This window comes from Corylus avellana, chromosome 6, assembly GCF_965113065.1.
Source record: "Corylus avellana chromosome 6, dhCorAvel1.hap1.2, whole genome shotgun sequence".
Lineage (NCBI taxonomy): Eukaryota > Viridiplantae > Streptophyta > Magnoliopsida > Fagales > Betulaceae > Corylus > Corylus avellana.
The window spans coordinates 15,773,247-15,800,524 of NC_142495.1; the positions used below are offsets into that span (position 1 = coordinate 15,773,247).

The 27,278-nt window shown below is 39.0% G+C and overlaps 1 protein-coding gene across 4 annotated transcripts; it reads right to left on the reverse strand.

Annotated features, from left to right (window-relative positions):
- LOC132186613 (RING/FYVE/PHD zinc finger superfamily protein) lies at nt 1-26,988 on the reverse strand. Of its 4 annotated transcripts, none has more exons than XM_088517380.1 (9): nt 26,470-26,986; nt 25,623-25,954; nt 25,343-25,428; nt 24,996-25,142; nt 24,669-24,743; nt 20,773-20,875; nt 13,535-13,647; nt 3,097-3,221; nt 1-521 (listed from the first exon to the last, which is right to left on the reverse strand). In XM_088517380.1, exons 2-8 carry the CDS (start codon nt 25,864-25,866, stop codon nt 3,129-3,131), a joined length of 861 nt encoding a protein of 286 aa, XP_088373506.1. In that variant the 5' UTR covers nt 25,867-25,954; nt 26,470-26,986; the 3' UTR covers nt 1-521; nt 3,097-3,128. The 4 variants fall into 4 exon arrangements, with proteins under 4 accessions (XP_088373506.1, XP_088373505.1, XP_088373507.1 ...); XM_088517379.1 differs by having other exon boundaries at nt 26,292-26,986; XM_088517381.1 differs by lacking the exon at nt 24,669-24,743 and having other exon boundaries at nt 26,292-26,981.
- Nucleotides 26,989-27,278: the final 290 nt, after the last annotated feature.

Here is a 27,278-nt window from a genome sequence, read left to right on the forward strand (position 1 = left end):
TTTTTTCTTGTTCTCTCTACAAAGAAACCATGCACAAAATGTATACACAAAATGTTTTACACTGAATCAGCATATATATATATATATATATATATATATATATATATCACTAGTAAATATCTATCACTATGAAACTGAAGACCCAGGACAAGCAACAGTAGGAGTGTACATACAGGTATAAGAAGTTTTGGAGCGAGCTGCATACTCCTTACGGCTGTGCAGTTCGACATGAAGGATAATGTTGATAATCGTATCAAAATACTTAAGCAAGGAGAGAAGATGAATTCCCTGCTTCAATATTCACATGCCACATCTGATATGACACCAGCAAGCAACAAGCAAACCACCAACTGAAAAAATGACAAGATTGCAGAGACTATATTCATGGAGAGCACGCGGCATATAGTGCACGCAAAAAGTAAGAGAACCGTCTAGGAGGTGGTATCAGGTTAACACATGAGCTCCAACAAGAAAATGTAGGCTTTCACTCTAAAGTATCCCCAGCCCTAGCAGAGCAAACCCTGAAAAGAAAAGAAAAAATTCATTGAATTTCAGATTTCCTGAATAACATACATTTCCTGATAAAGGAATCTGAAAGTTTGTAAGAGCACCTATAAGTAATAAGCCATTGCATTAAGGGGAAAAATTTACCACGGAATGTTATGTACACGTCTGCCCATGTGTGTATGCATATTTTATTTGCACACCATCAGGAGATGGAAAGGAAATGGACTTACTTAAAAACCCTCAAAATTGTTGACTTTCAAGAATTTTTAACCATTTTATTCTCTTTTCTTGTATATGATATTGAAACAGAGGCTTGCATTCAGTAAATCATGGCTTGAACTCAAAGTTATTGATTCTATATTTGAGCAGAATGCTTGACCATAAATACATGCGCCTTTGGTCTAGAGAAATCTGCATAATGAGCACCTCATGCAGTTGCAAGAATCTTTTTCCTAACTTTACACCATATTAGGGTGTTCTCCTGCAAGACCCCAATTTATGGTGCATTTAAACACAATAGCCTTTAACAAATTAAATGGTACTGATTTACAAGTTAGAATAATCGAAGGACCCTCCAGACCAACAGACTGATATGTCCAGTTTCTTTTGGTATCCAAACTCATCCAGCTCCCCCCGCTCCCACCCCGGGTGGGACACTGCATGCAAGTACTGTGTGTGCATGGGTGTGAGGATGGATGTGGGAGAGTCCACCAAACGGGAGACATTTCAGTTTAAGACAATTATTACTAGATGTGAAGGAAGTAGAAAATAAATGATCAAAACTCTCAAAAAAAAAAAATCTCATATCAGATAAAGCAAATAATAAGAGCAGAAAAGGGATTTTCGAAGAAATAATTGTTTATTATCCACAAATATACAAAACAAGTAGATGGTAAAATGGAATGGACCATTAATTTAAATAAACATGAGGGCTAAAAGTGGAGGCAAAGGGAGGGCAGGGGAGAGTGGGGAATAAGGAGTTGCTACATTGAAGTCCAAAAAAAAATAAAATCAATTTGAGAAGCACCATGGCAAAGGTTTAACTATCAAAAAAACTTAAATATTCAGAAAAAGGCGCGAAGAAAGTAATGCTTCCTGTGCATGGAAAAAAGGGACAGGTCTGTCCACTAATGCAATCAGTCTTCCGGAAAGAGGGTTTTAGATTGAATCTAATGTGTATGACAATCTATACCTGCATATACATGTATTAATACATGTATCTTTAGCATAATAAATATAAGCGTCTCTCGGGGGGGAATCTTAAAAATTATCTTGCAACACTTCTCCTTCTAGCACTGACCGGGTTCCAGACTCTATACATCATGTTACCACTCAGCAGAATAAGAAGTCACTATCCCCTGGGGTACAGACCACTTCCCTAAGGAACATGAAGGTCAAAGAGACAGGAGTTGTGGATAGGGAGTGGAATAATGAAGTTGAAAAAATAACATTAATGCAGAAAGTGCCTTAACAGAAGATTAAATATGAAAAGAAATTATCCAAAAAAAAATGCAAATAAAGTAATTTAGGTGGAATCCAAGGTGTATGATGATATCTGCTTTTGTGTTTGTGAGAGAGAGATGAGAGATAGTAAAGCAGATAGTAGCTATTAGTTTACTTTCTGAATTTAATAGCTTTCAATGATTTAAGACCTTTATTTATTTTTTCTTCGGTTGGTAAAGTTGCCACCTGAAATTGGTGTTGAGATGGATATTTTTCATTCAAGACAGTTTCGGTTAAGACCAACTGAAATGAATTAGATTTGTCTTAAATTCAACACTTCCAAAGTTTTTAATATGCATTATTCCCAGCTGGTTTGCAACATTGAAAGAATGATGGCATATGGTTTAATGAATATATGGCCCGAGAGAGATACATCAGGAAGCCCAGCCAAATTAGTTGAAAGTGGAGCTTTATTTGGCACATTTGAGTTCATACGGGAAAAATAAATGTTCATCATCACTTGTCCTGAGAAATTGACTTCACCAGCATCAATTCCACAATCATCACGACTGCGTCTTCAGCTAGTTTAAACTCACTCCAAATGCTTTTCTTTGAACACATCCAGCAATATTGTAATAATAAAGTAATAAGTTATTTGAAAGAATGCAGATAACAAACAAAGCAAATGAATTCGTTTCCTTCTCTGTTTTCACTCCGCAAAAGAACAGAGTTTAATTTAATGGAAGTATGGCAGAGAATGCAGAAATAAATGGAAATGGGAAAATATCAATATTAGGAATAATCAAAGGGAAAGATGATGTACAATTTCTGAATATAAAACTATGCCTGAGAATTTTTTTTTTTTTGATAACGTAGGAAAACTTTACTCAGATTAATTGTACGTCGCAAATGCATATTGTACAACAATCCTCACCGTTAATCAAACTCCTACGGGTAACTAACCCCACCCGCCAGAACCAGTTCCCAGGTAATCTAGGAGCTTTCACCCCTGACGGGCTAAGCAGTTAACTATGCCTGAGAATTTGATCTCTATATTATGCTTGAATTAAGAGAGAGAGAGAGAGAGAGAGAGAGATAAGCAACAGAGAGATTAAAATGAAGGCTACAGAGGATCAAGATGCTCACCAGAAAATTTAACGGACATATTGACTTTCAAATTAGTAGAGGCCCAACATCCTGAGCTCTGTCACATGGCTGGGATCAAGTTCGGGGACATTCTTATTATCTTCTCGGTCTTCTACCACATACTCCTGAAGTTGAACATTACCCAAAACCATAAGTACAAATGACATATCTAGGGGCCAGGCCTCAACGCTTTGAGATAAAGTTTTCAGTTAAACTTCTAATGAGTATCACCCAATTACAAATGGGTATGAATAAACTTTGCATGCTAACGTCATAAATTCAAAGAACAAAGAGGATGCCTGTTTTAGTAATAAGTGAGATTTTCAAAAGTTAGTCCAATGCTGCCATAATGTAAAATCAGAAAGACAGCTAACCCCCACTATGGAGGTCAGGTATATACCTTGAATTCTAGCTTATTTCTTATGGCTTTCTTTCCAAAAGGCCTTACTCCGTGAATATTTAGTTCAATTTTCTGGATTATTATCATTATCCAAGGCATCATAAAGACTAGGCGTACTCAGCACTCAACTTAAGTAGTAACTTAAAACACAACATTCAGCCATCACATCCAACAGCAGTAACTCAAACCTCAGCTGTTATCAACAAAAGTAAACATTTGATGCAAAATATTATCTACATCAAGTAGAAGAACTACTAAACCAAACAAACAACCATGGTGAATTTTTTTTTTTTTTTTTATAAATAATAATGCATTAAAGAGCGCAGAAGGGTGCAACCCAAGTACACAGGGAGTATAACCATGGTAAATATTTTTATTCTTCATGACTATACTGAAATGGGAAAGTTAGACACGTACTATCCAAGAGACCACCTTGAAAGAACATTTAATTGAGAGTACCTAAAATGGTCCTCCCAAACATCATCCTCTCCTCCACATAAATACCATCCTCTCCTCCGGTCTCCACAAAAGCAGAAGCAATTTCACATTGGGAAATTGACCCCACATTACATGAAAAGTGGGACCCACTCAACTTCCTCACTAGAACAATTCCAACAACCCACTTTGACTCCACAGTTTCACAGCAGTCACTATATAAACTGTTACAGCCTCTTCTCCAACACCAAACCATGTAACATTCTGAGAATGCACCCTGTCCTAGAATCTTTCCTAATCTATCAACCACCAGGGATACGCCATTGGAAAAACAGCAAAACCCTAAAAAGGGGCTATGATCTTACTCCACCAAAGCAGAAACAAGGACAACACATTATTACCCAAGTAAGGCTCCAACAACAAACTCCTGAATCCCGACCTTAGTCAGATCTAGAACTCTTGACTTATTATGTGCAGACATCTGATAACATCTGATTATCATGTTCTTTAAAGAAAATCCATCTTAATGATTAAAGATATCATGCTACTTTATAGCATATTACTACCAATAACAGATGCCTAAATCCCAATAGTGGGAGCCATCCTCTTTGCTAGAAACACCTGGCATTCCTTCCTTCTCACCAGCCATCCTTGAAGAAAAATAATTAGATATATATAATAAGAACAAATCAAACTCTGCTATAAAACACATGAACGATGTATTGCAACAGCTTAATGGACCTTGCAACTCTTTTATTCAATGCCCCATATTATATGTAGCATTGCAAGCAATCCCGCAGGGTGAATGTCATAATCATACCCAAGAAACCATCCAAAATAAGGTGCACAAAACAAAAAGGCTTACAAAATCGTCTATTTTTAATTTGCAATCAACAAATTAAGGGCATGTTTGGGATTGCGTTTGAGGGGCTTACAGTGCTTTTAACACTCCAAAAGTCCGTTTGAAAAAAAAAAAAAAAAAAAAAAAAAAAAAAAGAGTACTCGTTTGGTAAAAAAATTAAAAGCGCTTTTAAGGGTCTAAAAAGCTTAAAAATGGCCAAAAAACACTTTTGACAAAAGCTTAAAAATGAAGCTTTTGCTCAAAAGCTCTTTTTGACTCAAAAGCTCTATTTCTCTAACGCAATCCCAAACATGCTCCAAGTCTCAAAAAAAAAAAAGAAAAAAAAAAAGTTAAGTCAAAACTCATACAACTATAACTTACCGGGCCAAACTTTTATGACTCTTCACTTCCACTAATCAGAGTCATCACTTTAATTTTTTCTTTCAACTCTGATGTCCACAAAAGTTAATCAATCAAATCAATATATAATTAGTCATTCTGACATCTTTATATATATATATATATATATATATATATATATATATTGGTAAATAGCTCAAAGCAAAATTGGTAATAACTACATAATGACTGATAGTAAGTATAGCTCAACCAACTAGTCACAAGAACTTAAAAGGAAAACAAATCTCAGTACATATCACAGAATCCTCAAGTCCTAGAGGGACCAAAAAAGTATCAAATATAGTTGAAAAGCAGCAGAGAAAGCCACATCTAACTTCATGTTCATCAGCACCATTATGTGCCTTTATTTTAGTTCAGAATCCATCTAATTTACTTGCATTTGCTTTTTGTTAGATGAGCATATTAGGGTTAATATATTATATGGGGTATTTTGGTCTTTGTACTCAATGTTACATTAGATATATATATATATGAAGTATGAGAGGAGAAGGCTACGTGAAAATAACACAGCCTCTTCTTTCTTCTCTTTACATGCAAACCCTAAATTCCTCTAACATGGTATCAGAGCCATAACTATTGACTGCATCTCTCACCCCGCTTCTTCCTCCCTTCTTTATTAATATATATTTTTTTTTACCCGAATCCTAGTTTTCTCCTACTGAGCGTGGAATTGTGAGACGTGGGCTTCATGCCCGCGAATAGTGATTGGGGATAGATGGTCGCCGGTGTGGTTTGTGGTGTATTTACGGTCTAGTCTGTGGTTGTTGGTGAAGTATATGGCTGCCGGCAGGTTACAGTGATGATCGGCAGAAACTGGGTTGTCGTTGAAGTGTGGTCGTCGACTGAGTCTGTGGTGGTTTGCCGACGTGTTCTGTGGTAGTCGCTTGGGTCTGTCGCTGTGGGTTTTGGTATCACCGGTGAGGTCTGTCAGACACCGGCGTGTTTCAGTGTATTTCCGGCGAGTTTCCGGCCAGTTTCCGGCGAGCCTCCGGTAAGTCTCCGGCGCAGGTCCCTGTTTGGCTTAGCTTCTAGTTTTGGTCCTTCCAGTGGGATTTCCGGCGTGGTCTGCCTGTCCCCGACGAGTTTCGACGGTCTCCGGCGAGTCTCCGGCGAACCTCCGGCGAGTCTCCGGCGAACCTCCGGCGAGTTTCTGGTTTTGGATTTTTTTTTTTTCTCCCATTCCTTTTAAGTGGTTGTTACAGTTCCTATTATTTTTTTTGTATTTCTGTGGAGTCTGGCTTCTTTGTTGTTGAGATTATGGCCTCTAAACTTGAAACTTCCTTCGTTAATGCTCCTATGACTCTTGTGAAGCTCAATGGCAAGAATTATATTTATTGGGCAAGGTCTGTTGAAGTTTTTCTCAAAGGCAAGGGTTTGTTTATTCACTTAACCTCGGGTATGCCTACAGAGTATCCTCCTAGCCTTTGGGAACAAGAAGATAATCAAATTATCTCTCTTATGTTGAATAGTATTGAGTCTCACATTGGATCTTCATGCATCTACTTGCCTAGTGCCAAGGACATTTGGGATCATCTTAGTCACATGTACTCTGGAACTGGGAATATTACTCGAATTTATGAAGTGTGTAAACAGTATTTTGGACTTGAACAAGGTGATCAAACTGTGGATGAGTACTACAACCAAGTTGTGGCTATTTGCAAGGAGCGAAACTTGTACCAACCGCTCTCTAAGGACCTGAAGAAAATGGAACAGCAACGTCAAGATGTGGATGTGGTTCGGTTTCTTCTTGGCTTGAAACCTGAGTTTGAGTCGGTTCGTGCGCAGATTTTGGGGGGTTCTACACTTCCCTCACTTCCTGAAGTCTTTTCTCGGATTCAGCGTGCTACTCTTACTGATCGTAGCTCTCAGATAAGTTCTGAGCGTACTAGTGAGCGTGCTGCCTTTATTGCTGCCCGTGGATGGTATGGTAGTTCTCATGGGGGACGGGGTGGTCGTGGTGGTCGTGGTTTTCGTGGTGGACGTGATTCTCGAGGCGGAGGTCGCATTGGAGGTCGTGGGCCTCGCAAATGCACTCATTGTGGTCGTACTAATCATTCTGTGGATTTTTGTTGGGATTTACATGGCACCCCATCTGGGTTGGCCAATCAGGTTGCTTCTCATGCTGATTTCCCAGCTCCATCTGGACCACCTGTTAGCTCGAGCTCACACTTCGAGAATGATTTGATCTCCATTCCGAAAGATGAGTATGCTCAGTTCTTAACCCATAAGCGGGCTTCTACCTCTTCCACTGCTACTCTTGCTCAGTCAGGTACTGCATCTCACTGTCTTTTATCCTCCACTCGCGACTCTTGGATTATTGATTCTGGCGCCAATGAGCATATGACTGGTTCGTCCACTTCTCTCTCTGATTATCGTCCTGTTGATACACCCCACAGTGTCACCCTAGCTAATGGTTCCCTCTCCACCGTAGCCGGCTCTGGCCATACCCATTTGAGTCCAGATATTGAGTTGCTTTCTGTTCTACACGTTCCTGGTTTTCCTTTTAATTTGTTATCCATTAGTAAAATTACCAAAGCTCTTAATTGTTCTGTCAGTTTTTACCCTTCTTTGTGCATTTTTCAGGATCTCAAGACGAGGAGGATGATTGGTATGGGGCATGAAGTTGGTGGCTTATATTATCTGGATCTTGCACCTTCATTTTCCTCATGTGCTTTACAGTCGTCAACCTCAGCTCTTCAGTGGCATTGTCATCTTGGTCATCCTTCCCTTCCTACATTGAAGCATCAAGTCCCAAGTCTTCGAAACGAGTTGTCCGTGTCTTGCGAAGCTTGTCAGCTTAGTAAGCACCGTCGTGTTTCTTTTCCGTCAAGAGTTGTTAGTCGTGTTTCACATCCTTTTGAGTTAGTTCATTCTGATGTATGGGGTCCAATGAATATTGCATCCAATAAATTTCATTATTTTGTGACCTTTGTGGATGATTTTTCCCGTATGACTTGGCTATTTTTAATGAAAAATCGTTCAGAGTTATTTTCTGTTTTCCGGATTTTTCGTAATATGATTAAGACTCAATTTACTAAGAAAATTCGTATTTTGCGTTCTGATAATGCCAAAGAATACACATCTAGTTCTTTTGCCTCTTATTTGTCTGATAAAGGCATTATCCATCAAACATCATGTGCTCACACTCCACAACAAAATGGAGTGGCTGAACGCAAGAATCGTCATTTATTGGATGTTGCACGTTGTCTCTTATTTCATATGCATGTCCCCAAACATTTTTGGAGTGACGCTGTTCTTACTGCTTGTTACCTCATTAATCGAATGCCCTCCTCGGTCTTAGATGGCGCTTCTCCTCATTCTCTGTTATACTGTTCTTCACCCCCATTTGCCTTACCACTTAGGGTTTTTGGGTGTGTTTGTTATGTTCATAATTTAGGTCCTGGTTATGATAAACTTGATCCTCGTTCTACCAAATGTGTCTTTCTTGGTTATTCCCCAACTCAGAAAGGATATCGTTGTTATAGTCCTGTTCTTCGCCGCTACTTTACTAGCGCCGATGTCACCTTTGTTGAGTCTCTTTCCTACTTTCCTGTTGATGCGTCTTTTGGAGCGTCTACTCTTGAGCCTGATGTCGCGTCTGTTCCGCTGCCTGTTCCATATCTCTCTAAGTCTGTCATGTTGCCTCCACCTTCACCTGCTCCTCTCCAGGTTTATACACGTCGGCCACGACCATCAGCTCCTGCACCTCCACCATCATCCTCCCCGTCTTCGGATCCACTGGCACCTGCATCTGATTCCTTGCCCATTGCCCTACGGAAAGGTACACGTTCTTGCACTACTAAACATCCTATCAGTCAGTTTGTATCCACTAGTTCTTTATCTCCTTCCCATTTTTGCTTTATTTCCCATCTTTCCACTGTTTCCACCCCAAAGACAGTGCAGGATGCCTTATCTGACTCTGGTTGGAGGCAAGCTATGGAATTGGAAATGAAGGCCTTACATCAAAGTGGTACGTGGGAACTTGTTCCATTACCCCCTGCTAAGAAGACTGTTGGTTGCAAATGGGTATACACGGTTAAGTTTAATCCTGATGGTTCTGTTGAACGGTTGAAAGCTCGTTTGGTTGCTAAGGGTTATACACAGACATATGGTATTGATTATGATGAGACGTTTTCTCCAGTTGCCAAAATCTCTTCCGTTCGTATTCTTATTTCTTTGGCTGCTAATCTTAATTGGCCCTTATTTCAGTTGGACGTCAAAAATGCCTTTTTACATGGGGATTTACATGAGGAAGTTTATATGGAGCAACCACCTGGGTTTGTTGCTCAGGGGGAGTATCGGAGTTGTGTTTGTAAGTTAAAGAAGGCTTTGTATGGTCTCAAGCAATCTCCACGGGCATGGTTTGGGAAGTTCTCTGAGGCCGTTATGGAGTTTGGTCTTCAGCGTTGTCAGACAGATCATTCAGTATTTCACTTGCATACAAATGCAGGCTACATTCTTCTTGTGGTATATGTGGATGACATTGTGATTACAGGGGATGATTCAGGAGGTATCGCTCGATTGAAACTGTTTTTACAGCAGAAGTTTCATACTAAAGATTTGGGAAAACTCAGATATTTCTTGGGGATTGAAGTTGCTAGATCCCGAAAGGGTATCAATTTATCTCAAAGAAAATATGCACTTGATTTGTTAGAAGAGACAGGTCTCCTGGGTGCTCGTCCTGTTGACACTCCAATGGATCCTAATCAGAAATTAGTAAAAGATGAAGGAGAATTATTTGAAGATCCTAGTAGGTATCGTCGTTTGGTTGGAAAGTTGAATTATCTCACTATTACTAGGCCAGACATTTCATATGCAGTTGGTGTTGTTAGTCAATTCTTGGAGGCTCCTAGAGTTTTACATTGGGAAGCTGTTACTCGTATTATTCGATATTTGAAAGGAGCTCCTGGCCTTGGGATATTGTATAGACCGAATGGACACCTCCGGGTAGAAGGGTTTACTGATGCAGATTGGGCAGGTTCCCTCCCAGATAGGCGATCTACTACAGGGTATTGCACATTCTTGGGTGGTAATCTGGTGACTTGGAAAAGTAAGAAACAAACGGTGGTGGCACGGTCGAGTGCTGAGGCAGAATACAGGGCAATGTCTAATACTGCTAGTGAATTGACGTGGTTACAACATTTCCTACAGGAGATTGGATTCACTGCTCCTACTCCTATCCCATTATTTTGTGACAATCAAGCCGCTATACATATTGCATCTAACTCTGTTTTTCATGAAAGAACTAAGCATATTGAGGTCGATTGTCACTTTGTTCGAGATAAGATACTCAGCAGAGATATATCTACACCATTTGTGAAGTCTGGAGATCAACTAGCTGATATGTTTACAAAGTCTTTGTGTCGAAAGAAGTTAGAGTTTATTTGTTCCAAGCTGGGCTTATATGATATATATGCTCCAGCTTGAGGGGGAGTGTTAGATGAGCATATTAGGGTTAATATATTATATGGGGTATTTTGGTCTTTGTACTCAATGTTACATTAGATATATATATATATGAAGTATGAGAGGAGAAGGCTACGTGAAAATAACACAGCCTCTTCTTTCTTCTCTTTACATGCAAACCCTAAATTCCTCTAACACTTTTCATTTTTGTTTTCATTCACAGACCTATTGTATGATATTTCTCCTCATGTTTTGGACCCAGAGAGGGAAGGGAAGCAATCCCACAAACTCCTTTAATTCCTGAGGTTGAAGAATTCTAGAATTTGAGCTCTATTGCTTATGGGTCATAATTTTATCTTCCTGTTTGACCTGAAAAAATGATTAGACCAGACAGAGTTATAGTAACTGCACCGCCCATCTAGGGCGGGTGGTTATCAACCATCCTCACTGCAGGTTAGTAGCTATTTATGCCCAAACTGCATCACGGTGACCACCTGTCAAGTATGAGCCTTTTTTTGGGACCGTCTTAGACTGTTTTGGGCCTGTTTTAGCGTTTTGGTATGAAACCCTAAACCAAAATGACGCCATTTTGGTATTGAACACCAAAACAACATTGTTTTACTATACTATATATTTTTTATAAATAATTCATTTCATTAATGAGCGCAGAGGAGCACAAAACCTAGTACACAGGATGTATTCAAAGAAAGTCTCCCTTACATGCTAAAAGAAGAACAAAAATCCACAAATTTAGAATAGTTAGAAAATTGAGAGATATTATACACCACAATCCAACTAAAAAGCGATTTGACAAGGGTGTTCTTGAGCTCTTCCCTTGTCTTCTCACGATCTTCAAAACATCTAACATTTTGCTCTCTCCATATACTCTACATTAAGCACAACAAGGCTACCCTCCACACATCTAGAACTAAGCGTCTACCCACTTGACCTCACCAACAATCTAACACATGTACCACCCTTGCAGGCATAACCCAATGGACTCTGAATAGGGTGAAGATCACTTCTCCTACACATGCAACACCATTCCACCACTATAACTCTTCTCTTTCTCAGATTATCAGATGTCAAAATCTTTCCATGACCTGCTGTCCACACAAAAAAGCTCACTTTCAAAGGGACTTTAACTTTCCAAACATTACTCCAAGTGACTCGAATTAAGGGAAGAAAAACACCTAATAGAAGATTCTATGCATTATGTTTAGCAGTCCAAATGACAATTTAAAAGAAGTGTAAAGTCTGTCAAAATCTGATGCATTAGCTAAGTCATAGTCAAACTCAATAGTCTTGATATTTACCAAGTATTACGTATTAATTAAAATATTAGGGCCACTTACTGCTTAGTAAACATAATTTCGGACTCTGGTATAATTTTTAAATCTATAAAAAGATGAGAAGGGCTTTAATCTTTTTCTCTTTTTCCATTTCCTCCTTTTCCTTTTCCTTTTCTTTTCTTCCCTGTTATTACTCTTGTATACTCCCTTTCTAAGGAGAGCCTCTTCTTTTACTCGTCTTAATAAATTAAATTACTAAACAACAAAATAGAGCAATAAGCTCCTAGTAGAAGAAGGTTATTTTCACTATTGAAAACTTATGTAAACACTGAGGCCTTTGTTCCTTTATATGTTTTTTTAGAGACTAAGGCTCTGCTGTATAGGAAAATCAATCTCTTCATTAAGAAATGGCAACTTGTTCCCTCCTCCATTCTTGCTTGCTGAGAACTTCAGTATTCCGTCAAGAATACATCAAATAAGCCACCTTTGGCTGCATCAGCCAAAGTCAGACCAGGAATATGGTCAGATTTTATGGAAATCTGTCTTGTCTGCTACATAAAAATGCCTTTAGCTAGTCTTGTGTCACCATGGCCTTAGAAGAAACCTGGATTCTGTATATGGTCCTATAATTCAGCATTATTACATGGAGTATTTTATCTCCTGAATGTGGCGCATTTTAAAAATCGAAAGCACCATGGGGATTTGTGAATAAAACATTAAAGTCATGCCGCCACAAGTCTAATGATTTCCTAAGTTCGTGAGACCTAAGAAGCAAAACAGTTTGCACATTAACTTTATCTGCAAATCAACTTCAGCATCTTCAATAAACCAAATTCTTCAATTGTTTTGAACCTAGACATCTGTACATAGTTGTATCCCATCAAAGGTGGAATTGTTTTATTGGAGAATGTGGGAAATCTATAGCTATTAATAAAATTGTTGAGAGCTAGAACTTGATGGATTAATAAACTGGAACGTCCAGGTGATGAATGAAGTTGTCATAACCTAAAACCCATTGATTAACAGAACTATAGATTTAGTGCAGGAACTAGAAAATGATGACAGATTACTTGCTTAACTGTAGTCAAATGAATATAATAACTATAAATAAAAAGAACAATAAGATCATTATCAACATCATGAGTCTCATCTTTCTCAGCAAATGTTCCCCAAATTTTAGAGAATCACATTATACGCTTGAAGAATACATCTCCCAACATTAACAATTTCAAAGCCACCCTCCCCACCAACCCCTACCATTTGATACAGGGACCAGAGTCTCCGAAAGGGCACAATAATTAGATCCTCCATCCTTTTCTTAAACTTGGTCATTATGAGGCCAAAAGAAGAAGGGGGAGACGAAATTCACTAGTTTCCCACCTTGGTAGTAGCTAAATAAGAAATCCTAACAGATAGATAGAACAGGCCCCCCCAAAAATAAAAAAAATAAAAAATAGGCCTATATGCAAAGAGACAATTTACATGTAATTAAAAATAAATCAAAAAAATCAAAAGATGGCAGAAAGAAAAAATAATAATACTCCAGTTCATTTCATAGGTTTTACTAACACGTTATTCAACAAGAAAACTTCAAAATGAATGATTTGACAAACTGTTATATTCTCTAAGAATGAGATACCAGACCTTTGTTAGTTCTTGTTTGGCAAGAACATGGTAATGGCGTTCATTGATCCTCTGTCCACATATTATGGCTATGAAGAAACCATAGAGCAAACCAACCAAAACGATAGCTAAAACTGCACAATACCAAGTTGGTAAACTAAACCATAATTTGTGAAAGCATGCCAAGCAGACATTCATTTAATCCTCCAAATAAAATAACAAGACGGATCATAAATATACAAAAAAAATTCAAAAGTGAAAAGTGATACATTCAGTTATATAGTACATTGGTAAGGGATTTTGAATGGGTGTGAAAGATTGATGGCGCTAGATTTGAGGGCAGGGTACAGCCAAATTGTGGATCGCTTGAATGTTATGAAAAACAGACGAACCTAGCTCTGATACCAAAATTGATGTGGGATAACCAGATAAAAAAAAAAAAAAAAAAAAAAAAGGTTGATTTGAAAGGGGACAAGCAGAGAAGAGAAGTAAGGGGAAGCAGAAACAAGCCACAGGAAAGAGAAGAAAAGAGGGCGAAGACAACAAACATCCTATCACAATTTTAATTCCTCAAAAGCTCCTTACTACAATACAAAATTATGCTTAAATAAACTAGAGATTAAAACCTAACCCTAGTGACACTTGGGCTATCCCACTGAAATAACATAAAGCCCAACTAAATTAACACAACCCAAATTCTGAAAAATAAAATAACATGACACTGAAAAATAAAAGAACATAATATATTAGGGCCCAAACACACATATAATCACTGGCACCCGTACCTGGTGTCCCCTTCATTTATGCTTTTTCATGATATTTTGATTACTTATTAAAAAAAAAGTGAGATGGAGATCAAAACAAATATCCTGAGCACGAACCACAAAAACACCAGTACCCAAGGAATGGACCAAAATCATTCAAAATTTTCTCCAATATCAAAATACAAGTCTTCTATCATCAACCAATATTACCAACTATAGTTTTGTCATTGAAATGTCAAAAATTAATTAGCACAAGGAAAAAGTTTCAGCATGTTCCATACCCTTTATGAGAGTACATTGCATGAAAATAGAGTAAAAAAACCCATATTTACTCTTTTATATTCCTTAACGATACTTGTAAGAGAACAAGATATTTATGGTAGTTATACAAGAGAACGCCTAATTAGGAGAAGAAAAAAAACAAGAAATTTAGAAAAACTAATCACTAACAGAGCTAGTCAAGCAGCTGTTTAAGTGAAAAGAGTAAAGAAGAAAATGACGTGAGCTCCTCCAGAGTCCTCAAAGCATCTTGCATTTGTTTATCTCCATAAGCACAACATGAGGCAGAAAGGAACCATCTGCCACACAATAGCACTTCGAGAACGACCTTCCATCCACCAACAACCAAACAAATCCGCCACACTACTAGGCATGACCCCAGACAGCCCAAAACGACTGAAGATAGCATGCCATAAAGTACATGCAATCTCACAGTGAAGAAGAAGATGATTGGCAGTCTCCCCATCCGATTTGCACAAGCAACATCTATTGATCACAATAAGATATCTCTTTCTAAGATTGTCAAAGGTAAGAATCTTCCCTAGCATTGCCGTCTAAACGAAGAAAGCAACTCTTGAAGGAGCCTTTGTTTGCCAAATACTCTTCCAAGGGAAGGACTAGCCTCTTTGTAGGCAAGAATATTGTAGAAAGATCTAAACATCGAATTTCCCCTTGCAAGAAGGAACCCACCATATCTTATCCTCCCCTTCCCTTCTCATTCTATGGGAATACAGCAAAGTATAGAAAGAAGCTAGAATTTCCACTTTCCAATCGTGAACCAAAGAAATGAAACTAACATTCCACTGAAGGGAACCACTCGAAAGATCCATGTTATCAGCAATAGGTGCGTCCTTCACACTAGCTATGTTGTATAAGCCCGGAAATGCTTCCTTGAGAGTCGAGGCTTCACACCACACATCATCCCAAAATCTAATCTTGGACCCATCTCTTGGATCAAATATGGTGTGGCTAGAAAACAACCGCCATCCCCTACTAATATACTTCCAAAATCCCACCCCATGCGGCCTAGATGTGTCAATGGTGCGCCACCCACCCCACTTAGAACCAAACTTGGAGTCCAAAACAATTCTCCACCAGGCTTCTCTCTCATGCACATAACGCCGCAGTGAGTTCCCTAACAAAGCTTGATTGAACACTCTCAAGTTCCGAATCCCTAATCCACCCTCAGAGAAAGGGAAACAAACCTTGGCCCAGCTAAACAGATGATACTTGAACTCTTCGCTTATCCCACCCCATAAAAAATCACATTGAAGCTTCTCTATTCACTTAGCCACAGTAGCAGGAATAGGAAAGAAAGACATGAAATAAGTCGAAATATTGGAAAGAGTACTCATGATAAGAGTGACTCTACCACCCTTGGAAAGATACATCCTTTTACAACTAGCCAATCTACGATTGATCTTTTCCACAATGTCATCCCATATGGACTTGGCCTTAAAGCAAGCCCCCAAAGGGAGGCCCAAATATTTCAAAGGCAAGGAGGCCATTCCACAACCCAAGACACCAGCAAGTCACCCACATTATCCACTGTGCCTACCGGAACCAAAACTAATTTGGCTAAGTTCACCTTCAAGCCAGAAATAGCTTCAAAGCATACAAGTAAAGCTCAAATGGATCGAATTTGATCAAAACTCATCCCACGGAAGACTAAAGTATCATTTGCAAACAATAAATGAGAAATGTTAACCTGCTCAGACAGTCTAGCTCCCACTGAGAAACCTGAGATAAAACCACTATCGATAGAAGCAGTGATCATTTTGCTAAATGCCTCCATGACAATGACAAATAGAAAAGGACATAATGGATCACCCTGCCTCACCCCTCGAGAGCTGCTAAAGAAGTTGGATGGAGGGCTGTTAATCAACACAGAGAAACGAACTGATGATATGCAATGCGCTTATCTATAAAATCATTTCTACCCAAACCCACACCTCCTAAGTAAATACAAAAGAAACTTCCAATCAATATGATCATAGGCCTTCTCCATGTCCGGTTTGCAAAGCAACCCTGGTTCACCAGATTTGATACGACTATCCAAACATTCATTAGAAATAATGAACTGAGTCCAAAATTTGCCTTCCTTTGACAAAGGCAGTATGAGGCTTTGAGATAATCCTATCCACAACCCTACTTTTCCTATTAGTGAGAACTTTTGCAATAATCTTGTAGATCCCACTCACAAGACTAATATGACGAAAATCCTTAAAATCAGAAGCCCTAGGCACCTTCAAAATAAGAGAGATAAACGTGGCATTAAGGCTTTTTTCAAACTTACCACGAACATAGAAATCTGAAAAGACCGCCATAATGTCAGCCTTAATCACTTCCCAGCAATCTTGCAAGAAAGCCATAGAGAAGCCATCCGGACCTGGAGCCTTATCTCTATCCATACCTTTACCCACCTCGAACACCTCCCTTTCCTCAAAAGGAAGTTCCAGCCGAGAGGCCTCACCTACATCCAAAGAGTCAAAGGCAAGATCATCCAACTTTGGCCTCCAATTGCAACGTTCAAAGAACAAGGACTCATAGAAATGACAACATCGTCCCTAATAACAACTTGATTGGACGAAAGAGAGCCATTAATAGATAAAGACTCAATGGAACTGAATCTTCTATTCAAATTGGCGATCCAATGAAAGAACTTAGTACACTTGTCACCCTCCTTAAGCCAACGGATCCTGGATTTTTGCCTCCAACTGATTTCCTCTTGTAAAAGAGAAGTCTCCAACTGACTAATAATCAATCTTTCCCTGTCCTTCTCTTCATATACTAAGCCTCTCCCTTCCTAGGGGTGCCATGGAAGTGATAAGATGACCACTAGGACCTCACCCTACCCACAAACCCATTAGCTTTCAGCCACATATTCTCAAACTTGAAAAAAGGCAACCACAGTCAAGCAAGATAGGAAAATGATCCGAACACAATCTAAGCATCCTCTTTGAAGCAAACCGGGATATCTGACTTACCAATTAGAAGACACTAAAAAGCGGTCAATCCTAGACCAAGAAGAGATGTTAGACCATGTAAAAGTCCCCCCCCCCCCCCCCCCCCACCCTTTCGCCGGCGAAATGGGTAACATTGAAGTCACCACCAATACACCACGGCATATCCCACCAGCCTAATAAGACTAGCCAGTCCCTCCCATAGAAAACGTCTGACATTATCAAGATTCAGACCATAGACCCCCGCAAAGGCCCAAACAAAATCATCCTCCACATTTCTAAAAGAACAAGCCGCAACAAACTCTCGCACACAAACCCCTAACTTCGTGACCACCCTTCTATCCCACATCAACAAAATACCACCTGATGCCCCTCTGGAAGCAACATAACACCACTCGACATAAGGACAACCCCACAAGTTTTTCATGCAAGAAATGAAATCCATTTTAGTCTCTTGAAGACACAAAATGTCCACCTTTTACTGCCTAAGAAGATTTCTAACCCTCAAATGCTTACCACCCTCGTTCAACCCTCTCATATTCCAAGAAAGAATCTTAGGCTTCATGAATAATCTCTATGAGCCCTCCCCTCGATCCTATCCCGAGAAACACTTCCACTATGACGTCATAATTAATGGAAGAGAAGAGATTATTGAGTTTTCTCGTATCTTTCTTTCCCACATTTGGAACCGCAACTATAACACCTCACCCCCAAAGACACAATACTGTCCGCTTTTGGCTCTCCCAAACCAGACTTCTCAAGAGGTCACCCATCCTGGTACTATTCTAGCATGAGCTCGCTTAACTGCCGAGTTCTGATAGGATCATGACTATCGCGGTTTTAAAACCCGTTGGTGTCATGAAGGGTGCAATATACTTATAAGCACATTTTCATCCAGACCCAGGCGATGGACATCACAATCACCCCCTCTTGGGACCCAGCGTCCCCACTAGTGACCCTTCTGGGCTTGTGCATGCTCCCCCCATCTTAGACTAGGCAATGGCTTTGATACCATTTGTAATGCCTTACCCCCAATGGCACAATATTGTTCGCTTTTGGCTCCTCCAAACAAGACTTTCTAGGAGGTCACCTATCCTGGTACTACTCTCGCATGAATTCATTTAACTACGAATTTCTGATGGGATCATGACCATCATGACTTTAAAATGCATTGATGTCATGAAGGATGCAAGTATACATATAAGACATTTCCATCCCCACCTAGGCAATGTGGGACGCCACAGCAACTGCTCCCTTCTCTTCGCTATTTGCAATAATATCTGCAAACAAAGCCGACAACTTCCCTACATACCCATCACACGAGAGGCCTACATAATGACTAAACTCCTCTACTAGCTGCAAAGTACTCTCTGAAGATAGAGGCCCCTCCTTCCTGAAAAAACTTCAAACTCGACACATAATAGCGGGGTAGGCTCCTCCACCACATACAACTCCAACTCCTATCCCACCAAATCTGTCTCCATTACAAGCGGAGCTGATTTCTCCAGAGAATGTGGAGAATTAAACACCTCCAAACTGGCCTGGGCACTCTCACTATCCATAGCAATGCCCAAGTCCAAGGAATCTTCCAAAGAATACTCCACCAGCCACTCCACTCCCTCTACAATCCCAATCTCCACCTGTAACTTCTCCAATGTTTTCCTCAAACTAACGTATTCGATACTGCCAATCGTGACTTTGCTATTGTCAAAGGAATTCTTCACAACAGGTACGACATGCCCCTGCGTAGCCGCCTTAGCAGGAGGAATGGAGCCACTGCCCAACAAGACAGATTTTGCGAGAGGAAGGATCTTCGCCGAAATGACCTTCAGAGCATGAAAGTGCAGTGCTTCACTTTCCTGCACAACCATCTTTGCCTTGTCACTACCCAACGCAAGAGACTTGGCCGAAGGAGGAAATTTCACCGGAAAAATAGAGTAGACCGCCGAAACTTGGAAACCCGTTGCTGGAATCAAGGGATTCTTGCTGGGCATCGTTGTCTTCATCACAGCGTTGCTGGAGGTACCTCCCAAAAGGTATACAAGAGATGCTACCACCCTAAAGATGTCTAAAATCAAAAAAGTTAACAAGATCTAAGATATTCAAAGAGTAAAAGTTAGGAACATGGATAATAGCCGGGGGTAGAACTAGGTATAGGCTTGGGAACAACTGCCTAGTTACACTGGCTGGTAAAGGAAAAAGGGACAACTAAATAGGTAAGCTAGATAACCTACTCTTGATTAGGGTAAGGTGATCACCCCAAGATAAGTAAATCTTCTTCCAATTAGCCAATCTTCTTTCTATTTTTTCAACTGGGTCCCATATGGCTTTAGATTTAAAAGAAGCACCCAATGGAAGTCTCAAATAAGTCAAGGGCGGAAAGGAAATGTCGCAGTTCAGAATACCGGCCAGCTCTTTTTGATGGAGAACTTCCCCCACTGCGACCAATACCGATTTTCGAAGATTAACCTTCAGGCCTAAAATTGCCTCAAAACAAGGAAATATATGGCCCAAATTATACTGATATTCCAGCAGTACTCTTACATCAATGGATTTTCTTTTTTCCTTTAAGGTTAATCCACTCAACTAAACCCCAATTCAACTAAACTAGAGTCAGCTCCATGAATTCTTTTCAATTCTCTGAAGGATTCATTCATGGTCCATGACTAAATTTTACACTGGCCTTCAACCTACGGCATACCCTCCTCCTTTATCCGGGCTTGGGACCGGCTGTGTAAAAAGATTAAGACACCAAACATTAACACAGGCGGAGTTAATGTGGTGATACATACAATTTAAATTTGAAAATTGAATAAAGTTATATCTGACTTTTATAATGGACAAATTATAGGAGAGTGGAAAAGGCAAAGACTACTTTTATTGGATTAATAAATCACAAACCATAATGGAAATATTTGGAAGACGGCCCCAAAATCTAGAGAAAGTAATATCTACACTGCAACCCTGACTTTTGTAACAGATATACATAAGGTTAACATAAAAAGAAAACAAATAAGGTATTGGAAAATTATGCACCGGCGAGAATGATCATACCAGCAATATGAAACCACACACATATGCATATATTTACTCATAAATATTTGTGTGTAAATGTAAATTATACAGGTGTGTACATATTTCTGAATGTCCTATATACAAACATAAGTTGGAATATCTTTGAGCTTGTGTAGATGGAGAAAGAGAGGAGGCGCGGGGGGGTAGGAGTTCACTTAATAGCCAAGAGTTAACATACCCGCCATTGTATAAAACCCATATGGATGTTCTTCATATCCAAACATTTCTCTTAGTTCGTCTCCATAAAATTTGTATACAAGCACCCCCAAGAATGCCACAATCTGTTAAAACAACATATCCCAAAAATTTCATCGAACACGTATTCAAACAAGGAGAAATTGTCCAACTAGATTTACATGCATACCAAAAATCTACCCCAATATCTAATCAAAATAATCTCTTAGTAAATGTGAAGAAAAAATGCATGTCAACAGTTGCCCATGAAACTTCAAGAATAACAACCCCGTAATAAGGAAATCAAGCTATTTCTGTTGTTTCAATTTGATAGTATCCACAAAACATGAAAAACATATAAACTGCATTTTAGGTATCCAAGGGAGCAAAGATTTACAATACAAACAAAGAAAGTTTGAGTTTAAGAAATTAGCAGGCTCCAAATAAAATTATGTCTATTTTTTTAATTGGGAGATGGATTTCTTTACTTTGTTCTTCAATCAATTGTATTCCATAAAACTGAGATGGTGCGGTGATGACAAGCTTTGTTAGGCGCCCTCCAAGAGAGTTGTTTGATGTAATATCATTTTATAATGTCTTAATTCCCCATGATATCACTCATTTCCCTTCGAGGAGTATTTGACGGAATAAGGCCCCTTGAGAGTGGCTTTCTTTGCTTGTTCAGCCACTTTAAGCAATATCCTCACTTTGGATAACTTAAGAAAGCATCAGATCATTGTGGTAGATTAGTGTTGCATATGCAAGAAACCGTTGACCACCTTTTACTCCATTGCGAGATAGCTAGTGCCTTATGAAACTCTATCTCCCGTTTCTTTAGATTAGCGTGGGTCATGCCCTGTCTAGTGATAGATCTCCTCGCTTGTCAGAGAGGACAGTTTGGTAGTCCTCAAAGTGAAGTTGTTTGGAAGATGATTCCGCCCTGCTTGATGTGGTGTGTATCTAGAGAAAAGAAATGAGTGGAACTTTGAAGACAGTGAGAGGACGGGGATAGAATTAAAGCTTTCTTCAATACCCTATACCAATGGATGGCTGAGTGTTTTCCTATTTCTAGTTTTCATTAATTTTTTTATCTTTTTCAATTTATGATTAGATGTTTCTCTTGTATACTGTGTACTGGGAGCGTCCTTTTGCATTTTAATTAAGTTCATTTACTCATTAAAAAATTCTAATTGTAATCAAGTTTAAAGCAACCAACCTGACTTTAAATTATACAGAAGCTCAACCCAAATGATTTCATATTATGGAATTACCAAGTTTCATGATATTCAGTCTCCAAATTTTCCCAATCTCATGGGCAACATATGTCCTACTCTACGGTTAGTGTTCTTGCAAAAGACTTAATATTGGTTCCCTCCTTCATAAAGCACACATGATTGACTGCGAGGTCTTGATTAAGAGTCTATTTAGGATTGTGTTAGAGAGCTTCAAAAGTACTTTTTGTACCTAAAAAGTTATGCCAAACAAAAGCTGGCATGTTTGGTAAAAAAGTTCAAAAGTACTTTTTTAACTTTTTAACCATAAAAATAGTTAAAATGCACTTTTGGCAAAGGCTAAAAAATGAAGCTTTTGCCAAAAAGCGCTTTTTAACTTAAAAGCTCTATTTCTCAAACATGCTTTAAGTTGCAGATCCAATGCCATTAGTACTTGGTGTTCAAATTAGAATAAGTCACAAGTCAACACTGGACATATCCATAATTCTCTTTAAAATTAAGCACCATGGTTGAGGCTATACATGAACATAGCTACTCATGAACAAGCTCGGGCTTGGCTTGGAAAAGCTCAACTCGAGATCGCTTCATTTATTACATGAACAGAGCTTAAACATATTTTCAAGATCATTTATAAACAAGCTGAACATGCCAAAGCTCAGCTTGGTTTAGACTAGGCTTGTAAACAAAGCTCGTAAGAGCTCAACGTGGCTAGGTAGGCTTGTTTTATATATATAATACATCTATATACTATATGTTATATACATTACTATTTGTGTACTATCTATGTAACATATATGTGTGTGTGTGTGTGTGTGTGTGTGTGTACTATAGAAAAGGTTTTATTGAATCAAAAAAACCTGTGTGGGCGACACTTCCATTACCTCAGAATGCCATGAGCCCACTGAAAATCGAGCCATAAGCTCTCTCTCCGCTGTTGCATTCATCATTCTGCTAAACACCTCCATCACCATCACAAATAATAAAGGGGACAAAGGATGCCCTTGTCTAACTCCTCGAGAGCTACTAAAGAAATCTGCAGGCGTTCCATTAATGAGCACGAAGAAACGTACCGAAGAGACACAGTGATGAATCCAACCTCTCCACCTTTCCCTGAAACTGCATCTCTCTAACATGTATAATAAAAAGTCCCAGTTGACATGATCATAAGCCTTCACCAAATCCAACTTGCAAATAAGACCTGGTTCCCTATATCGAATCCGGCTATCCACACATTCATTCGCCATTAAAATAGGATTGTTTGGGAAGTTGGAGAGGTCAAAGGGGTAATCGTACAGTTATGCACATTTAGAGAATGGCTCCTCTGTGTATAATGTGGTGCTTATGGAGAGAAAGGAACGCTCGGAGTTTTGAAGACCGTGAACTTGGACTCATAGAGTTGAAGAAAAGGATGCTCCAAACATTGTTCTCGTGGAGAGTAATGTGGCATTCGCCACAAGTGTTGGGAATTTTTAGACTTATGTGCTTCATTTTCAGCTTAAAAGCATTTGTATACGTGGGCTCTTTTGTATACTTCTTGTTTATATGGGTTGCGCCCCTTTGCACTTTTATATATATTGATATTATCTATCCAAAAAAAATTTGATATTACCTATCAAAAAAATATATATATGTGTACTATTTATGTACCATATATATATATATATATATATATATATATAATATGTTAATTTATATATAATACATCCATATACTATATGTTATATACATTACTATTTGTGCACTATCTATGTAACTAATTATATAAATGATATAATATATTAGCAAATGGCTGCTTATGTCATGTTGCATTTGAAAATCTTAATGAAGCCATATTAAATGACCATAAAGGAATCCAATCAGCTCCTTTAGTTGTTTCCTCGTGAGTTTTCCAAGAGTTGTGTCTCAGTTTTCCTTAATTTAGTCAAAATGTCTTTTGCACGAGATATTGGGATATGGAAGCAAAAGTTGAGTCTTAAGCGTGTTGACTTGCAATTTTCCTTGCAAACTTACTTGGGAGAGGTCCCACATAGAAGAGAAGAAAGGTGATCCCACAAGAGAAAAGCCATAAAGCCGAGTGTTGGTCTCTTCGTCCCACACCAAAAAAAGAAGACAAAATTCCTAAAGAGAACTATTATAAGAAGGAAGCTAGTGCATCTTTAAGCATGAGAAACACAAGTGTGCACATCCCAACAAAATTTATTGTTAATATTTTAATCACTTGTTAAAAACAAGAAATGTTAAAATAATCTCAAACAAGCTTGAGCTCGAGCTAGAGCTTTGTTTCGCAATTTTCTGACAAGCTCAAGCCAAGCTTGAGCAGAGTTGCTTGAGCTCGAGCTCTTACAAATCTTTCTTGAGCCGAGTCCAAACAGGCCAAGCTTGGTTCAGCTCGGCTCAATTCAGCCCTAACCATGGTAAAGTACATTTGAAGCAGTTCTTTGTTTAAATATCTTATTAATAGAAGTTCTAGATCTAACTCCCAAGACTCTGGTGGGCTTTTTCTTGGAAAAACATATAAAAAACAGAAGTTATATTAGTTGGAGTCCTTCCTTTACAGCTACCTGCAATTCTACAACTAGTTCATCTGAGTTTCTGAAAAAGGCTCTTTTCTACCAAAAAGACAATATATCAGCAGGTTTTCTTCCATAAAAACTGCTTAAATTCATACCAGAATATCTATTTGCCATATGTCCATAGCAACTGCAGCGCATATCAAACCCCCAAAAAAACCAAATGGACTTTCCTGCAATGTTCGCAAGAGCCAATTGGAGGGGAAAATAAAACAAATACAAATACAAGCATGTCCAATAGTAGTACTCTCTAATAACTTCATGATAGAGCAGCAACAAATACTATGTGCTGCAGTGATATTTATGCTAATCCAAAGTACCAATACAGTGATAGTTAGTTATGCTAATCCAACAAAAGTCATTATCATTTATGTACACAAAAGCAAATAATTGACAAACATTTATGAAATGATCAATTATCATACCAGCTGTACGATTATAAAAATGAATGCATGATCCCTAGCAACAAGAAACTGGAATTTCAATCTCAACCACCAGCGATCAGGTGGGACATTTGCACGTAATATGAACATGGCCCTGCACTCTGTACAGTGAGCAAAAGCAAAGCCCTCCTGCGACAAAGAAGGGAGAGAATAATCAGTTCTGTGCCTAGGTGCCAGACAAATAAATTTATTACTTTCAAATTAGTGCAATATCATGGATATTACTACTGCAAATAAAAGTAAGATAAAACAACGGCAGAAAGATTGACTTAATTATCCGCAATCTCATGAGTCCACAAGCTGCATTCTAGGATGCCAAAAAAAATCACCTTAGTTGACCTCCAATTATCAAGACAAGATCTATGGACATACTTCTGGGTGCCTTTGCAATGGCATGGTGCAATTAAGTCTTCTCCTGAAAATGTATAAAAATGTGCCCAAGATAAGAATATCACCTAGCCCCCTCACTGCCCAACCCCCAAAAAATAAAAAACTAACGAATAGGAAAGGAAAAGCAATAAAAATGCACTGATTAAGGTTCACATGTCAAACAGTGGCAATAAAACTGAAGATACGAAAAAGATAACAAACATGATATGTAGTAAAAACCTCCACTATCAAGGCATATGCGGCATTGTGGTTGGTCTGTATTCCCTAGATGGCGACTTTCATCAAGATGAAGATTTTGTGAATCGTCATTAGAGACAGAAAAATCCCCTCCCACAGTTGTAATCTCACATGACAATGAAGATGAAGAAGATTCTTCAGATCTTTGCAAATCCCCGGGTCGACTTAGGATGGGTTCAGTTTCTGAAATATCTTCCCTATGACTATCATTTGAGACTAATTGCATGGCGAAGAATGTTGAATCAGGACAACACTACGACATTAATTGCCAGAGCAACAGTTACTCGTGACCATTTCGACAGAAAATAACGAACCTACAAAATAAAGGAAAAATAACATTAATCAGGATTAGAGGACCTGCATCAAATGTCAAAGTGTAATTAACCAACCACACACCAACGAGTATGTCATGTGCCAAAATTAAATTAGAGACACAAATACCCCAAAATGCATCAAGGTATATTATCCATTCCATCAAGGTATAAAAGTTAAAAAAAAAAAAAAAAAAAAGAAATTAAAACAAAGACAAAAGTCAGTAGCAAAACTATGAAAAAGTATAAACAAACATGGTAATGCACTGCTTCAATTAAAACAGAGAGTCCACAAAACTAATGAAAAATGAACTGATCAATTGAACAAACGAGATCATACCTAATTAATAAATGAGAACGGCTTATTTGTTGTATGTGATGAATCAAGTACATAGACTTCTTCAAAATGTTACAATCTAAAAATGTTTAAGGGGAAAGTATAGCCAAAAATTATATATAATCTAGGTTTCCAAGAACTAATTTTTCAGGACAATCAAAAGGGCAAGAGTAAAGCACACATGTCTGTGCAAGCATGAGTTCATTGAGAAGTGCGCCTGGCTAATTCTTCTCTCCGTGAGGTCAGAGAGGGTAAGAAGGATAAGGAGGTGAAGGGAAGGAGGAGTTATGCGGAGGTATTGGGGTTGACAGTGAATCCAACGGAGGAGTGCTTTGGTTATTATCCAGAGCCGATAGCTAGGGTGCCCAGGTGGTTGAAAGAGTCTTCTGCAGGGATGAACAAGCCAGCCCAATAAGCTGTCAAACCATCAGTGGCTCCGACGAAGAACCATATTACGGCGAGGCCCCTCCGCGGTCCTGTAGACGCTGGAAAGCGATACCCAAAGGTGGGGGAAGGCGCGGGCAAATTTCCTAGGCGCCGGCGAGTAGCTGTCAACTTCCGGCGAGGCTGTTTGCATCGAGCGGTGGTCCTGAGCGGCTGAAGGGACAGGATGGCGCTGGTATTCACGCTGGGTAGGCCAATTTTGGTGTAAGTCTTGAGATATTAAACGTAAAGGAGACGTTATGTAGGTTGACGGAGGAGATTGACGTCAATGACGTGGGATCGGGAAAGATGGACCTGGTACTTAAAAATGCCGAGATAAGTGGGCTTGGTCAAGGAGTCGGGGGCCCTATTGTCCCTTGGGTTATAGCCCAAAAAGGGAAGAAGAAGGTTGGAGTTGAGGGCAAAGGTCCACGACCCTTGAAGAAGGTTCAAGACTAAGAAGAAGGTGGCCTTATTTAAGCCTAAGGCTGGTGTGGGCCTAGGTGTGGGCCAAGACAGAGGCCCAGGGTGTTATGGGTCGAATGGGAGAAGACCCAGACTTTGCTC

What these genes read in the sequence shown, in the direction of transcription:
- LOC132186613 (XM_088517380.1), bottom strand. Translation starts at nt 25,866, where the DNA reads ATGCAATTAGTCTCAAATGATAGTCATAGGGAAGATATTTCAGAAACT. An exon ending in ATAATTGGAGGTCAACTAAG is followed by an intron (nt 25,143 to 25,342) that starts GTGATTTTTTTT and finishes TCTTTGTCGCAG; the next exon opens with GAGGGCTTTGCTTTTGCTCA. An exon ending in TATGGCAAATAGATATTCTG is followed by an intron (nt 20,876 to 24,668) that starts GTATGAATTTAA and finishes TTGTTTTAACAG; the next exon opens with ATTGTGGCATTCTTGGGGGT.